This window comes from Felis catus, chromosome C2 (assembly GCF_018350175.1).
Source record: "Felis catus isolate Fca126 chromosome C2, F.catus_Fca126_mat1.0, whole genome shotgun sequence".
Classification (NCBI taxonomy): Eukaryota; Metazoa; Chordata; class Mammalia; order Carnivora; family Felidae; genus Felis; species Felis catus.
In genome coordinates, this window is record NC_058376.1 from 120,125,630 (window position 1) to 120,143,391 (window position 17,762).

Consider the following 17,762-nt stretch of genomic DNA (forward strand, 5'->3'; position numbering starts at 1 on the left):
ATAATGGTCATGATATATCTTCAACCATGATTTCATGAATGAATGAAAGAAGTCAGGGAAGAAAGGAATTAATGAAAGAGTTCACCCATCCTAGTTGATACATACTTTTAGGACTTAGAGAGTGTGGTGTCAAGAAAAATATCAGTTCATATGCAATAGTTGTTTAAGCTGTCATCATGATCTTGCAGAATGATAGACTGGAAAGGCCTGAATATTGCATTGGCCATGAGCTTTCACTTAACTCTCATTATTTCATTTTCTGCCAAATTGATGCTAATTCTGTTCCCATGCTGTGCACTTTCTGCAATCTTCATGGTAATTTGAAAACCAGTTTTATAGCAGATCTTTACCCATTCCTTTCGTCTTCCTCTTTCTCATCTGCTCTAAGACAACTTCTTCCCAATGGCACTCTCATTAATTCTTCCCTCACACCCCTGATTTTAACCTTTTCGTTGTGAAATAAAAGTGCAATTTTTCGATGCATAGCAGTAACCATGAATTCTTTTCCTTTTTAGAGTTTAAACATTTAATTTCATTTTAACACAGGCCTGAATGCAAGCCTGTGCCTCAGCCTCATTGTTAATAGCAGCTGGTTTGGTCAGAAAAGAACATTATTTTTCTAGTGATGTACTTTAATCCCTCTCAGCAAGAAACTAAAATTATTTTCTTCTCTTTTGATGAGTCATGCAATATCAGCTTCCTAGCTTACCCATTATCTCTCCCTGTCAATTTCCCTTTTAAAAATAAGATATTTATTCATTTTTAGGTAAAAGCAAGATAATGCAACATTAAGACTAGTGTTTCTGGTTTAACTTTTCTTGGAATAAACAAAAGATGTTTTTATTTAAAAAGTAAATAGGTGTCTATGACAAAGTTGGGCACTAACTGTTAACAGCATCACATGTTAACCTTCCAAAGGCCATCACATGGCCTTCCAAAGTGATAAGTAAGCACCCCAAAGGAGAGTAAGATTTCAGTTGTTTGTAGAGGTTATGGATCACAATCTATTTCCAAATGTGGGCTAAAGTAATGGTGTGGGCAACCATTATTTATCCCAAAGCTATTTCAATTTCTATTTTAATGATTTATTAGTGTTGGTGAAACAATCTTCTTTGGCTATTTTTTCATGTTTTAAGTATACGTGGTTAATAATTCTCTACCATCTGCAGGATGTTGGTGATAGATAGCCAGAAGCAACAGACTTACTGGTAAAAAATTATTGCAGAACCCAGTTGCAAGTGCTTTTTAATGACTAACTTACACAAATATATTTAATATAATATATTTTTTATTTTATTTATTTTATTTATTTATTTTACATTATTTATTATAATATATTTTTTATTTTTAATTACTAAAATGTATAGTGTTACATTGACAACTTCAGATCTTCTTCCCAACCTCCATATGCTTTAGATAATACATGAATATTACCTACTGCATATTATAACACTCCATAAGCATTCAATACATGTTGGCTGCTACTATTATAATTTTACATCTCCAGCTGCCTTTTTACCTTCTGCCTCCCTAACTTCCATGCTCCATGGTGCCTTCTCTCAAACTCTTGGTGCCCTTTTGCCATTGGGATTTTGTTCTCACCTCTTTCTGTTCTCAGGAATAAATCTGATCTACTCCCTTGCACCTTGTATGAATACAACCCTGAATATTACATCTCCCAAGTTTTTTGCCTTTAGGTCTAATCTTTGATGGAGAATGAAGAGCTTTATCCAGTGCTAAGGAAATTTAGGCATTAGAAATTATAGAAGGTCATGATGTGGGGAGGTAGCCTTCTCAAAACAACTTGTAGATTACCTGCCCTACTAACAAGTAAAGTCATTTGGGGATGAAGAGTTCAGAACCAACTATTGGAATTGTACCTTTCTCATCACTTGTGCTGTGGATAAACATCCATAAGTTTTGCAAAGTTTTGTTACCCTTTTAGGATTACCTCCAGGACATTATTCCACCTAAATGTCTCCTAGTCATCATTCACTTTGGCTGAGTCGCCTTTGCTCCTGAATGATTGCATAGAGAATTTTATGTTTCCTTAAATGTACGTTCCATGTGTTTACTTTCATTGTCAAAGTTCATTCTTGGTTTTTGTAGATGATGTCTCATGGAGAGAATACCTTCCTTGCATCCAGATAACACATTCCCATCCAGGCCCCTTCCCACTGAAGCCAGAACATGTGAAAAACTAGATACCATATGTTTTCACTGTTATGTGGATCCTGAGAAACTTAACAGAAGACCATGGGGGAGGGGAAGGGGAAAAAAATTTAGGGAGAGAGCCAAACCATAAGACTCTTAAAAACTGATGGGGCGCCTGGGTGGCTCAGTCGGTTGGGCGTCTGACTTCGACTCAGGTCATAATCTCCTGGTCCGTGAGTTCAAGCCCCGCGTCGGGCTCTGTGTTGACAGCTCAGGGACTGGAACCTGTTTTGGATTCTGTGTCTCCCTCTCTCTCTGACCCTCCCCCATTCATGCTCTCTCTCTGTCTCAAAAATAAATAAATGTTAAAAAAATAAAAAAAAAAACAAACTGAGAATAAACTGAGGATTGATGGGAGGTGGGAGGGAAGTGAGGGTGGGTGATGGGCATTGAGGAGGGCACCTGTTGGGATGAGCACTGGGTGTTGTATGGAAACCAGTTTGACAATAAATTTCATATTAAAAACAAATGACAGCACTTCAGATCAACATTGCACACCAGGGACGCTCTTTAATGGAGAGCTGGGATCAGGCCACCATTACACCTGGAGTTCTTTTTTTTTTTTTAATTCAATTTTTTATTTTTTTAAATTTACATCCAAATTAGTTAGCATATAGTGCAACAATGATTTCAGGAGTAGATTCCTTAGTGCCCTTACCCATTTAGCCCATCCCTCCTCTGACAACCCCTCCAGTAACCCTTAGTTTGTTCTCCATATGTATGAGTCTCTTCTGTTTTGTCTCCCACCCTGTTTTTATATTATTTTTGTTTCCCTTCCCTTACATTCATCTGTTTTGTCTCTTAAAGTCCTCATATGAGTGAAGTCATATGATTTTTGTCTTTCTCTGACTGACTCATTTCACTTAGCATAATGCCTTCCAGTTCCATCCACATAGTTACAAATGGCAAGATTTCATTCTTTTTCATTGCCGAGTAATACTCCATTCTACATATATACCACATCTTCATTATCCATTCATCCATCGATGGACGTTTGGGCTCTTTCCATACTTTGGCTATTGTGGATAGTGCTGCTATAAACATGGGGGTGCATGTGTCCCTTCGAAACAGCACACCTGTATCCCTTGGATAAATGCCTAGTAGTGCAATTGCTGGGGCATAGGGTAGTTCTATTTTTAGTTTTTTGAGGAACCTCCCTACTGTTTTCCAGAGTGGCTTCACCAGCTTGCATTGCCACCAACAATGCAAAAGAGATCCTCTTTCTCCACATCCTGGCCAACATCTGTTGTTGCCTGAGTTGTTAATGTTAGCCATTCTGACAGGTGTAAGGTGGTATCTTATTGTGGTTTTGATTTGTATTTCCCTGATGATGAGTGATGTTGAGCATTTTCTCATGTGTCGGTTGGCCATCTGGATGTCTTCTTTGGAGAGGTGTCTATGCATGTCTGTTGCCCATTTCTTCACTGGGTTATTTGTTTTTTGGGTATTGAGTTTTATCAGTTCTTTATAGATTTTGGATGCTAACCCTTTGTCTGATATGTCATTTGCAAATATCTTCTCCTATTCTGTCGGTTGCCTTTTAGTTTTGCTGATTGTTTCCTTTGCTGTGCAGAAGCTTTTTATTTTGATGAGGTCCCAATAGTTCATTTTTGCTTTTTTTTTCCCTTGTCTCCGGAGACATGTTGAGTAAGAAGTTGCTGTGGCCAAGATCAAAGAGGTTTTTGCCTGCTTTCTCCTCGAGGATTTTGATGGCTTCCTGTCTTACATTTAGGTCTTTCATCCATTTTGAGTTTATCTTTGTGTCTGGTGTAAGAAAGCAGTCCAGGTTCATTCTTCTGCATGTCACTGTCTAGTTTTCCCAGCACTACTTGCTGAAGAGACTGTCTTTATTCCATTAGATAGTTTTCCTGCTTTGTCAAAGATCAGTTGGCCATACATTCGTGCGTTCATTTCTGGGTTCTCTATTCTGTTCCATTGAACTGAGTGTCTGTTCTTGTGCCAGTACCATACTGTCTTGATGATTACAGCTTTGTAGTATAGCTTGAAGTCTGGGATTGTGATGCCTCCTGCTTTGGTTTTCTTTTTCAAGATTGCTTTGGCTATTCCGGGTCTTTTCTGGTTCCATACAAATTTTAGGATTATTTGTTCTAGCTCTGTGAAGAATGCTGGTGTTATTTTGATAGGGAACACCTGGAGTTCTTAATAGCTTGGAATGGTGTTGAGTGAGACAAGGAGATGCACTTTTGATACTGTCATATGAGCCGTTTGAGAAGTAACCACAACAGTTTATGATGTGGGCAACAGAGGCACAAGGAGATGGCAGATAAAATTAAATTTCCTTATAACCTGCAGCCCACTGACAAATACTTGAGGCTGGCTGAGTATAACATTTCTCCAGGAAAACTTCCTACTGTCTTCATGTTAATGCTTTGCTAGGTGGAAAAACAACCTTCCGCTTGAGACTAGCTAGGCCTCCAGTATCCTTGAGTCTTCTTTAGCATATGAAAGTCCCTTTGGAAACTTCCCTTTGACTTTACCATTCCCAGCTCCCAAGTATATGATCAGTCTCTCTTCACAGTCCAGGAGCAGCTCTTCCTGCCCACAGGTCCTGTCCCATGCTTTAATAAAATCACCTTTTTTTGCACCAAAAGATGTCTCAAGAATTCTTTCTTGACCCTCAGCTCTGAATTCCCATCACTCCAAAACCACGTCAGTTTCTAGGTTTTAAGTTTTCTGCTTCTCATTCAGACCCTTAACAGTCTGGGATTTATTTTCAACCACTTTTAGTTTCACACCAACGTAGAAAGCAGACTCCTGTAACAACCTCATATTCAGTAATAAAATGTCTTGTTTTCCCCATAGTCTTCAGTTTGACATCGAGAAGATGCTCCACCGGGTAACATATGAGAATTTAAACAAGCTAATCCACTTGAAAGGATAGCTCTTCTGGGGAATGTGCCCTTGGCTCTGATAAATCCCTAATTGCCCAAGCAGGGCACCCTGAGTGAAGCCTTAGGGCAGAAAGTCCAGATGACTTGATAAGCTATTGTATCTATCTTCCCACCAAAGGATGTCAGTGTGCTTGTGGTTTAGGTCAAAAGAAATTAGTCTGAGGATTCAGTCTCAATCCAGGTTATGGTTGACTGTTATCTGTAGCCTGAAATTAGCTTACATCTTGGCAGAACTAAGTACTCCAAGCTCAGAGGAAGTCTTGCCAAACTTAAAGAACAGGACGTAGATCTGCATTTGTGTCTGTGACATGTACTTGTTTATTGGTGTTTATTTCTCAAAGAACATAATTTTTCCAGCATACTTACATATTCCCAAATGTATTTCTAAATTGTCAGACATTACAAACACTGGCCCCACAGCTCATCCACACATCCAGAGCACACCTACTCTAATCTGTCTTTACACTGTAAATAAGCCTTCACTGGAACCCGAATCACAAGGAAAACCTACTTTAAGCTCAGGTGAGGAAAGGTAAAACATAACTGTGATGCTGGAGTTATTCAGTTACATCTTCATCCAGAGGGCCTAAGTAGCAATGACAACAACATCAACAATTACCTCAACAATAGTAGCAGCTACTGCTCCTGAGTACTTTCTAGTTATAGTCCTGTGCTGAGCCCCTTGAGTGCATTTTCTCACAAGCACCCTGGAATAGTTACTATTCATATTCCATTTTATGGAAAAGGAAACTGAGGCATAGCTTCTTGGCTACAGTCACAGAGTAAATGGTGGAACTAGCTAGTCAGGGCATCTAACTCCTGGTGATTATGCTATATGCCTCTAGTTAGCTGTTCCCTAGTATTTTCAGTAAACTGTGTCAGCAAAAAGTTAAAGAGAGACCAGACCCTTCTTTACTCTGGTCAGCCTGATAAAGACCCATCCATAATCTCTGGGAGAAAATAAAAGTCATGTGGACAACCTCTGGACACCAAGACAGCACGTGAACCCTTGATCTAGCCATTTTCAATTTGGTAATCAGACATGTCCCAGATGTGGGAAAGTGCAACCTAGGAGAACATACAGGGAACCAACAGATGACAGAGTGTTCATGCACTGGTGGAAACCCAGAGGGGCAGCTCTGCTCTCAGCAGCATCCCCAGGCTTGAAACTTACTCTTCAATAGGGGTTCACAGTCATATCACATGCTTCATGTCCCCAAACTGGGGAACTTCCTTTTATTCCTTCACTTCACTAGCAGATATGTCATCTTGTCACTTCCCAAATTTGAAATTCCAGTTGCCTCCCAATACACATTAACCTTTGTATTCTAAAACCAGTCTTCTGATGTATAAAATCTTCTACCCAGTCTTTGGCCAAGAGAGTCTCTATTACACCTCTGATATAATTCCTCATCCTTTGTCTGAAAGCAAACAAGGAGTGAAGGGCTGTTATTTTTCCTGATACTGAGCCCGCATTGACTACATTTGGGCATCTCCCATATGGGACTGTCCCATGTAGTGCATATTAATCCACACCGAAATTTTCTACATCTATTGCCACAAACTTCATTCAGAAAGTGTTCACTTCTTTCCAAGGTTATGATAAATTACTCTCCTGAGCCTCTTTCCTACCAGCCTCTCTGTAAATAAGATGCCCAAACTATCTGCAGATACCAAACGTGACACACCCTTTTCCAGCTTCCATTCACATTCCTAGTCCACTGATCTTGACCTTGAAACCCGTTATACCTCCTTTATTCCTTGGACTTTACTGTTTGGTCTCAACCTCCACTTCAGACAGCAAACAGCCAAAACTCTTAAAGGGGAGGGGCTATTTTTTTTTCTTTTTTTTTGAGCTGATAACAATATATAGAGCTAACCTTGCTTCACTCACAATATATCTGCTCAGGCCCTACTGACTCTGAGCTTGTTTCAACTTTCTAACAGGATGCACCTCAGGGAAAATTCCCTCTCCTACTTCTCCCGTAATGTGGTTAACGTTAGGGGTAAACAATTCTGGTGTCCTGAGAGGAAACTCAGAAACATTTCAATACTTTCCTCTCCTTCACTACACAGTTTTTCACGTGCTACCACCACCCCTCCAAGTACACGTCTGTCAAATCTACCTCTTCTCCACCACACTCTCTCCCTTTAGACTCTAATGGACTCTTGGGTGGACTATTTCAGTAGTCTACTACTAAATGACCTTCATGCCTCCAGTTTCTTAATATCACAATTTTGCCACTAGTGATTTTTCTAGAACATGAATCTATTTCAACCTCTACTGCCTATAGGAAACAAAAACAAAAGCAAAAACAACAACAACAACAAACCACTTTCTTAGCATAGTATTCAAGGCCCTTTTTAATTGTCCTGAAATTACTTTCTGATCTCACCTGCCCCTCATCACAGGTAACGCTTGTAGTGTAGCCATACAGTGCTATTTACCATGTCTCAAACCTACTTGGTACTTTTAAACTTCTATGCCTTTGTCCATGCTGTGCCCTCAGCCTATAGTGCCCTCTCCCAAATTCCTTTTCACTTGCCATTAAACTTATCCTTTCTGTTGTGTTGGCCCAAGCCTATTGATAGTGATGCTATGGGCTAGGAATGCCTGAGGCACACACCTGGCTGTATTACTCATAGAGAAGATCCCACAGACATTTTCTCCACCAGGGCCAATGTTGTGGCTGGACCAGCCCTTGTGGTTTTCATCATGATTACAAGATGCCTACACTTCAGCAAAAACCATCAGGGAACTTTGAGGAATGAGATTTATTATCGTGAGTCCTGGACAGTATATACTTGGCATGCTTGAGGCCATGCAGCAAGGTTGTGGGCACACAGAGAGAAAGAGCATGGACCTGGACATCTGCCTTTATTAAGATCCAAGGGTGGGGTATCTAGGTGTTCACTTGTTCAGTCTTTAGTGGCTAATGTAAAGCAAAGGGCAGGAATTAGGGTGTGGGAAATCAGAAGTGGGATCACTCAAGTGGTCAGTCATCTAGGTTACCCAGGGCTTTTCTGAAAGAGGAAATTTTATGAGTGGGACAGCTGAATTCCCTATCTGGTTGTTTAGCTAGTAGCTGTATATACAGCTGGCAGTATGTTTATTCAAGATGGATGTACTTTGAAATGGATGCCTCAGCAAACAAAAGCTTGATGTCAGTCACTCACACTACAGTCAAAAAGCTTAGTGTCAGGCACTTATACAGCATTCACTTTTCAATACCCTACTCCTCTGTGAAATGTACCCAACCTCTCTATATCCCATCTTGGTTGGGCTATTTGTTGTGTGTTCAAATAACTCTGTGTACAATGCTTATTTCACTGTACCATAGCTCTTTGTTTCCAGTGTCTGTCTCCCTATTAGATCTTGGACCGCTGATGGCAGGAATCCTGTCATTCACCCTTATATCCTAGCATATGTCATTTATAGGATATCTATTCTCAACCCTAACCTATATTATATTTATCATTCAATGTAGGATACATCAATTTTTTTCCTATTAATAACAGGAACAATAAGAACATTAGCTTATGTTTCATGAGAGCTTTGTAGGTAGCAGTCAATATTTTACACACTTTATATGTATTAACTCATTTTATCCTTATATTAGTCCATAGTGTAGATATATACTTATCTCCATTCATAACCAAGAAAACTGAGATTTAGAGGGGTTATTTGTCCCTAAGTTATAAATTAGTAAATGATAGAAATGAGATTTGAACTCATATAGCCTGGCTCCACACTCCCAACTCCTAACTATTGTGCCACATTGAAATAGCAAAATGAACCAAGGTGAGTTTTTTCATTTACTTTAGTTCATTTTCTTATTTCCCCAAAACAAATATAAAAAGTATGAGGGATTAATTAGATTAATTTGGGTCATACACAAGTTCCACTAATATTTACTCAAGTGATATAGGATGGGGGTGGTGATTCTGGGTGGTACCAGATTTTGGCCCCTGTGTGATGTTCTTCCAGCTACACAATAGTCCCCAAACCTCTGGGGATGTCTTGAAGACTCCTCCATTGTCCCAGTCACTCTTCCCTTACTGAAAATGTCATTTTTTACACTTAGTCATCAAACACAATTCTTAGAGAAAATCGTATCTCCTTCCCCACCACCCAGCCCCTGTCAGCAGGAGGTTCAAAAGAACCAAAATTGCACCTAGGACCATTGGGATTCACACAATAAGACTAAGCCCTAATAATATTTCACTGCCTTTCTGGAGGTGCTAAGTGATAAGGATCAGAATGGATTTTGTTGACTTTAATGGGAAAAGTGAGCCTTTTGTTAGTTACTCACCTTGCTTCCCCTCCAAGAAAAACCCAACTTTGGAGCATTCTTTTGGACCATGATTGGATATGGGAGCATCCTGAGATTTCAATATGTCTAATAAAATTCGCCAAAGAATGGAAGCGCGATAGGAGGGGAAGTGCATTATGGTAGTACAGAGATGTGTTTTGCTCTGAAAATGGAGCTGGATGCTCATTGTAAATGAGGAACCCGGAGTGAGATGTTTGAGAGCACAGCTGGGAATATGTGCAAAGCTCACTTTCATTTTCATTTGAATACCATAGAGGCAGCACTCAACTTGCTTAAAATTAAAAGGTACATCAAGAATGCAAAACATTGTATAAAATTTTAACCAGTCAGTCTTTTTAGTTGCTTTTAAATCTCTTATTGGTTCTTTATTTTTCTATACTGTATTTTCATAAATGTTTTGGGGGCTGTGTGGTTGTTCATCATCCACCCTTGGCTTCCCTTTTCTACAGTTGCATGCACCTTTACAGTTAGGTATCCACCACCTGTACCTAATCTTTGTAATCACATTGTGCTTCCTTTTCACCTTGTTTCTCTCTGCTCTTTCTGCTTGGCTCTACCCATACCCTCTCTTCTCATTGCTCTTCAGACACCTTCCTTTCCTTCTTTGACCTCTGACTCCAACAGCCTACCAGTAAATTTGAAACAAATTCCAATCTGGGAAGTTTGCCCCCCCCCCCTTAAATGAAAATAATATTTTCCTCTGAAATCTCTGTGGCTCAATTGTAGGTATTACTCTAATATATTCAAGGGTTGTCCATTGCAGAGCTGGAGACTAGAAGGTTTGATCTTGAAATTAGTGAGCAGTGAGCATGGCAGTGAGCATTGGCCTCAGGGATTTTGTTTAAGTACTGATAATAATAAAAACAATAACATGGACAATAGCTGCTAACATCTCTTGAGAGCAGGTACCAGGTACCAGGTCCTAAGGTACCAGGTCCTAAGCTAACCACTTTTATAAATATTTTCTCATTGAATCCTCACCAGAAGTCTGGGGAGCATGTTCTGTTATTATCCCCATTGTAATGAGGAAACCAGAGCACAGTGAGTGATGCAGGTCACACAGCAGGGAGAGGCTCTTAATAGCTGGGCTTCAGTGACACCTCAGCAACCACAGGGTAGTTGTGAGTCCTGGGATTCCAGCTAGGGCTGATATATCATGAAGAGCACTGGCAGGTAGAACCAGACAGGTGAACACAAGGTGGGCCAGGGTTGCAGTAGCCAGAGCAAGATGATCACAGGTGCTACAGAAAGGGTTCAGTCTGCGAGCAGAGATCAGAGTTGGAGGTACAAAGCTACTTACAGTCCAAGTCAATGAAAGCAGACAGTGATGTGGAATCTGAAACAAGGTAGGGCAACAAGATGGATGGTTCATGGTGGTGATCAGAAGATTAGGGACTGTAGTGGAACGTTCAGGAAAGGAGGTAGTGCATGACAGGTGCCCAGTGGTTGCCACGCTGGAGTTTAGAGGGAGGGGATTCAATCGATGGGAGAGGCACTGGCAGATCTGGTGGGGCCACGGCTCAGGGACCATTTTGGGTAATGCTCAGAAATAAGGACAGGTCCGGTTACCAACCCTGGGGCACTGTATCCGGATCAGATGAACAGAAAGGGGGCTTGATACCACAGGAAAGATACGTGCCATACACCTGTGATCTCTCACCTGGGGAGCTGCTATAAACACACATAGCACTACAAGCTGTGTGCCATGGTGTCTTCTTTCTATTAGTTTCTCAAACCCATAGTGTGTAAATGATCTTTTATACCTAAAAGTGAGTGGATTCAAGGTTAACCCTAACAGAATGTCACTTTCACACTCTGACTTGCTCTCTTGAACAAGAGAGTAAGAGACACAGATGCAGCTGGCATGTTTGCGTAACCCTGGGGATGCTGTGTGAACGTGCCACACGTGCTGATATCAGTATATTTATCTCAGTAGAGAAAAGGTAGAAAATTGCCCTCAGAGGCAATGGGGACTTGGTCTGTGGAAGTAGGGCAGAGAGTGGGACAGGGAACAACTGTGTTTTACTGTAATCGCTTCTGTAACATTTCAGTTTTATTGTTTTGTTGTGTATGTGTGCATATCTGTGTGTTGTAAACTTGAAAAAATGTATTAAATTTGACTATCAAGCAATCAGTCCCGTACTAAATTAAAAGGTAGAAGGGAGCACAGAGACCATCTGCTAATATATTGTTGCAGGCAGGAAATCTAGGCAATCTAACTGGCAGATATAAGAATTTTTAAAAGAGAAAGAATAGTAGCCAGAGACCACTTAATGTGGGCATAAAGAGGTTCATATAGTGCTTGGAAATCATTATAACACAGTGAGTATTACACTTTATGGGGCCGGTGGTGGTGCTGGGACTTCCAGGAAAGATCCAAGTATCCCCATCACATTCTGTTTAAGGAGGCAGGGAGCCAGGTAATGTATTTTAGCAGGGTTTTTATCAAATGAGGTAAAATCAAGAGAGGAAGATATTGTTCTTATGTGACTTCCCTTCATAACACATAAATTACAGTAAATGTTTTAGATTTTTCTAATTAAACCTGCCAAACTGCACACTCTCTGAGGACAGGGCCACAGCTGCCCCAAGAGGGAAGAAAGAACTTACATAGAGTTTCTCTTTCCTCAAGCCACAGGAGATGTTTAGTCTGCTCAAGGCCAAGAAGGGCCACAGGCCTGGCCCCAGGAGCAGACTTTGGCCTTCCATGAAATGGGAGGAGGGAGGAAGCATTGTTCTTGCTCCCAGTAGAACAGCATTTCTCAGGCCTCTGAGATGCTTCTCACTGAGTCTCACATAAAACCAAAGAACTTAATCTGCTGCCATCATTCCTCAGCTCCATCTGGCTGCTGGAATAATTGAAACTAGAAACGTCTGCTTTGATTGCTGCTGGAAAGGAAAACTTAAGTTTTTGTGGAAAACCTTAGTACTGCCTCAAACAAGAAACCTTATTGGGTTTCTTGTGAAATTCGATTTCTGTCCTCTTGAGTTTTCTAGACAGGGAACCAGAAAAAGGCCCTAAATAGATGCAGCAATGGGAACTTTGGGACCCCCAGTTCAATTCATAGCCTAGATAGGTGCCAGGTAGTCCACTGAGGAGGGGGACATGGAGAAGGGGGATCTAGGCTTACCCAGAAATAAAGCCTCCTAGGGGTCCTCAGCATCAGCCAGAGAGCTCAGAGCCATCAGAGCTTTGAATGTGGCCCGGCATCATGAGGCGGGGGGCCAGGGTGTCTCCACACCTGTCCCTCACTGTTCACAGAGGCTGGACCCAGGCCATCTGCACCACAGCGTCACTGCCTGGACCCACCTTGGAAGGCCAGGCCCTAGCTCCCCCTTCACTCTTTCTCCCTACCCCTTCCTCATTTCCTCCCTGTCTCTCACCTCTCCTAGCCTTCCACCCTCCTTGCCCCTTCTCCTGCTCCTCTCCTCCCCAGGACTTCTCTCCCCCTGCCTCCCTCCCCATGCACTGCCTCCTTCCTCCCTTCTTTCTTTGGGAAGCCAATGCCTTACCTATTAGGCCACAGGGTGACTCTCCCTCTCCTCTTTCCTCATCCCTACTTGTCTCTCCTCCCTGACCCCTTTCCCTCCCTCCTTTCTCATTCCCTCTTTTCTCATTCCTTCTCTCAATCTGACTTCAAATAGATAAAAGAGATCTTTCTACTCTAAGAAAATCAAAGGTTAGTCCCTACCAGAGGCTCTTCTCAGTTCCACATACAATAAATAGCTACCCATTTCGCTCCCTGGTTTAGAAAGAAGAGGCTATTCATTGCCAGAAGACAGTGATTTTTTGAAGCATCAGAAGTATTTTAAATAAGCTGTCTCTGCACTGCTTTCCTTTCACTGGACAGCACACCTGCCAGCTGCTGGCTCCTCACCCTGCTTTCTCCTCCTCCACCTGGAGAACAGAATGGCAAGGGGGCTAAAGAAGTGTTTGCAGGGGTAGGAGTTAAAGGGAAGACCCCAAAGCTCTAGGAATTGAGGCATTCACAGGACAGGTGCTGGTGGAGCTTGGGTGGGATGTCTGAGGCCCTGGGCTGCTCCCCCTAGTCCTCCCCTAGTCTTCCCAGCCTGCCTCCAGACAGACAGAGGCCCACTCTGGAGCAGAGGAAGTTCAAACTCCAGGACCCTCAACTGCTCTGGCCCTTTCGAGGCCCTGGGAAGAAACCCAGCATTGTGTTCCCATGGTCCTATGTTTTTGCAAGATTTGCAAAAGGAATATATTTTAACCACAGTGGGGTTTGATGACTCTTTCCACTACAGTTTCCCCTCAGTCATACCTCTCCTCTGGTCTGTTGGCCCTAGAGTGGGCATTTGGGGGATCCGACTCAGGGGAAGCTGAGTTGGGAATGCATTTAGTTTATATTTAGTAGGATATGTTTGTGTGGTCTGCAGTCACTTCTATGCATGGGCAAGTCATGGCTGGCCATCGCAGTGCAGGAATGGCTTATAAGAATAGTGCCACAAGGCTGAATCAAAGTTGAATATGTCCTACAGCGCCAGGCTTCAGAAGTCTGTGGGCAGTTGTAGAAAAACAAGGCTTAAAATGTCCTGAGCCTGAAGCTAGTCTGTGGAAAATTCTTCCAATCATGAGATGTGTAAAATTCCAAGTGGAGGATTCCGTTCTCATTGGTGCCCCCATCAAAACAGAATTCAGGAATATATTCGATGACGCAGTATATACACTGACAGGCCCACTGTGCTTTGTTTATGGGAATTGCACAAAATGAAATTTACCAGAAATCTTGTGTTTTCAGGGCATTAATATGTAGCAGCACTGCACACAGCTGGCATGTCTGTAAGCAGGCATGCTTTAGTGCCTCCCAGTTATTAATAATTTCGATCGATCTTGTTAGAGGAAAGGCTACCTTATCTTCCTATTCTCTCTTGTACAAAATCATTGCCATATAAAGAAAGTATCAAAGTATGGAGGCAAAACTTATAGAGGAAAAAGTTATTTTAAAAGTGTGTTAGGCAGTTAATTCGAATATTAATTATTTTTATGGATTTTGAAACGTCTGTTGCATTTGCCAGATTTTTAAATCATGAAACGTTTTGTAATTTACTTTTTCTTTCCCAAAAGTCATTTCCATACCTAGTTTTGTGGTCATATTTTTGTATTAATTTTTTTTTCTTTTTTATTTTTTTACTGTTTATCTATTTTGAGAGACAGAAAGAGCATGAGCAGGGGAGGGGCAGAGAGAAGGGGAGACACAGAATCCAAAGTAGGCTCTAGGCTCCAATCTGTCAGCACAGAGCCCATCGTGGGGCTCGAACCCACAAACCATGAGATCTTGACCTGAGCCGAAGTCAGACGCTCAACCAACTGAGCCACCCAGACACACCGTATTACAGGCTCTTTTAAAAAGAGGCCCCCACGTCAAATTGTCTCAGCCTCAGGCCCCAGAACGCTGAATCCTCTCTACTGGCAGCTTTGGTGAGCATCTGGACAAAGGCCTGTTCTTTTCTGTCTCCAGGAGCCTGCTCCAACCCAGCCCCCACATTCCGGGAGCAGTTTGGTCAATGAGTCCTGCAGGGATAGCAGGTGGCCTTTCCTCCAGGATCTCTATTTTCAGGGCTGTGGACATTCTCAGGCTCCTACTGTTATCAAGAGACAGCAGTGAGGAACAGGAGTTGGTGCTCAATCTCACTAGCTGTGCTGAGGCCCAGCTGTACAAGTTCTCATTGTGACACGAATGCATTTGAGGTTCTTTTGATTCAGGGAGAGGTAGGATGGTTTTCTGCCAAACCTTTCCTTTGATCTGTATCATATTTGGTTCCAGTGATCTGCCACACAAAACTGTTGAGTCTCATCTGCAGCAAGGCCCTTACCAGTTTTCTCATTTCTTTAACAGAGTTGGTGTGGATCTGGATGAAGATCTGAAGGAGCCCACCTCACACCAGGCAAGTCAAAGAGGCCAATTCATAGAGTACAGAAATATAAAATGTTCTGTTTCATGGAATCTTCCATGCTTGTCCAGCATGTGGCCAAGGGGCTCAACCTAAAGGGCACTGCCTCCACTGATAAAACACACCCAATGGCTATAAAATACCTGGGAATACAGGGTATCGATAACCTTTGTATAACCTTTAGAATGCTTAGAACTAGAATGCACTTGCACCCTCTCTGTGGCAACAAGAAGCTGGAAACTCTACAGTATAAAAGCAAGAGCATGGTTCTTGGAATGAGGTAGCCTGGAGTTCAAATCCTCTGCCTAGGGACTGGCTAGCTAGGTAATCTCAGTGAAATTTTATTCAGTGCATGTCCAATGCATGTCGGGCACACATGCCCAAATGGACCTGTTTCTCCTGCACAGCTTCTCGTTAATCAGGTCTAGGTGTATAGAAATATTGAAACATTGAAAATTTGCAAAAGCACAGCAAAACTGTCTAGGTGATCCATTCCTAACTTAACCACACAACCATTCTCTGCAGAGACCTGAAAATCCTTAGGGAAATTTGTTCAAAATAATGTGCTGTTCCCTCGAGTACAGGAAATGTATTCCCCAAACTCTGAACTTGAACCTGACATCGCAGTAGAATCTGCCATTGGCAATTTTGCATTAGCCATTTCTAATTCAGTACTTAAAACAATTGTGTAGGAATGTTGCACCTTTTGTTGAAATTGTAAGCAGATAGACACAGTAGTATAATATAAATAAGTGATGTTGCTTAATGACTCGTGTTATGATCATACCTGGATTTAAAGAGGATCCATCTCTTTTATTTTGTGATTTTTTTTTCTATAATGCCATCAGTAAGGCACAGCTGGTTAGTGCTCCTGGGCAAAATGTTGCTACTTTCCTGGTTTACATAGACATAAAGAAGGAAGGATCCTGTGCTCTATAAAAAGGCCTGGAAAATTAAGTTGGTGATGATCCTGGCTTATTGTACTTTCAATTTTTTTTTGTACATGTGTTTCAAGGCCAGGCTGGTGCTGTTTTCTCAGACTCCATAGCCCAGGAAACACACCTCACTGCAGGAGTGAGCACAGCAGGTGTGCCAGCACACTGGGATTGGGGCCAGCTTGGTGACCTGAGAAGGGAGAATAAAGCCCATCTCCTTATACTCGTGGGCTGTAATGAGTAGTTAGTAAGGTGCCATGGTGGCTGATTTTTGAAAAGCATTTTCATCTCATATAGGTCAACTAATCCATCCTCCTACCTTCAAGCAAAACTTTTATCTAAATTCTATCTTTCTCTTCTATCTTTTTCTTTAAAAGAGATAGAATAAGAAAATGCATCAAAGGAAATTCTTCATCTTTCTCTAGCTGCCTAATATTTTGAAATCACATATAATTATTAGGAAGATTACCTAGGAGCCTAACTCCTTCCTTTTACAATTTAAACATTTTATTTTAGCTCATTCAAACCATTGTTAATTCAGTAATAACTCCTACCTGAAGATACTGAAACCAGTAGAAGGTAGTAGTTGCTGTTGTTGTTGTTGTTGTTGTTGTTGTTGTTGTTGTTAGAGACATGAGATAGGGCAACTAGGTCCAGTGAAAACTGCATTGTATTTGAATCTCCAACAGTTGTTTTACCTCTTTGAGTCTCAGTTTCCCTATGTGTAAAATGTGGTTGATAATAATGTCTACTTCTCCAGATTGGTATAACGATCAAGTGAAATTATATTTATGAAAACTATGAAACTTAATTTAGTTAAACCCATCTCATCTTATGAAGGATTTGTGGCAGTTTACCCATAGAATAAAATAATAGTAAAATATTTTAAGAGAATTTTAAAATTCAATAAATAATATTACTAACAGCAGAAAGTCAAAACCAGAGGGATAAAGAGAATCAAGAATAAGCAAATCATAAGGTCCTATATACTTGCTTAGTCAAGCCACAAGTGAGCTTTGGTAGCCAAGGCAAGGAAAGAGGGAAAAATAATCACTAATATACTAAATTATTTTAATTAGAGGGAAAAAGTGTACTCTCTCCTCAAGCAGTACAAAACTTCGCAGGCCACCGTTTTAAAAGATATTTCTCACTTGGGGCTTCCTGTACAGGACACATAACGAGCTGTACAAATGTTAGCTAACTAATCTTATTATAAATTACATGGTTCCTACTGAACTTCTGCTCCTTCAAATAATTTTGTTTTTAAGAGGTGTCTTGGAAGTGTTCCTATTCATAATAATATTTGACTACCAAGGTAGCTACATTTCAGAAAGAGATTTTCTCCAAACCTTGGAATAATTCTTATCTTCCGTGTCAAGTATAGGAAACAGTGGCATTGAGCTAGAAATTAAAAAAACAAAAAAAACAACAACAACAAAAAAACAGTGTCCATGCTG

The 17,762-nt window shown here is 41.2% G+C and overlaps 1 protein-coding gene across 13 annotated transcripts in view; it reads left to right on the plus strand.

Moving 5' to 3' along the window:
• Positions 1 to 17,762, plus strand: part of SLC9A9 (solute carrier family 9 member A9) — a 693,980-nt gene that overhangs the window by 562,610 nt on the left and 113,608 nt on the right. For all 13 annotated transcript variants that reach the window (XM_023260486.2, XM_023260485.2, XM_019810605.3 and 10 more), the window contains one exon: positions 15,316 to 15,364. In XM_023260486.2, the coding sequence (XP_023116254.1) occupies positions 15,316 to 15,364 (49 nt within the window). The remainder of the gene's footprint in view (positions 1 to 15,315; positions 15,365 to 17,762) is intronic.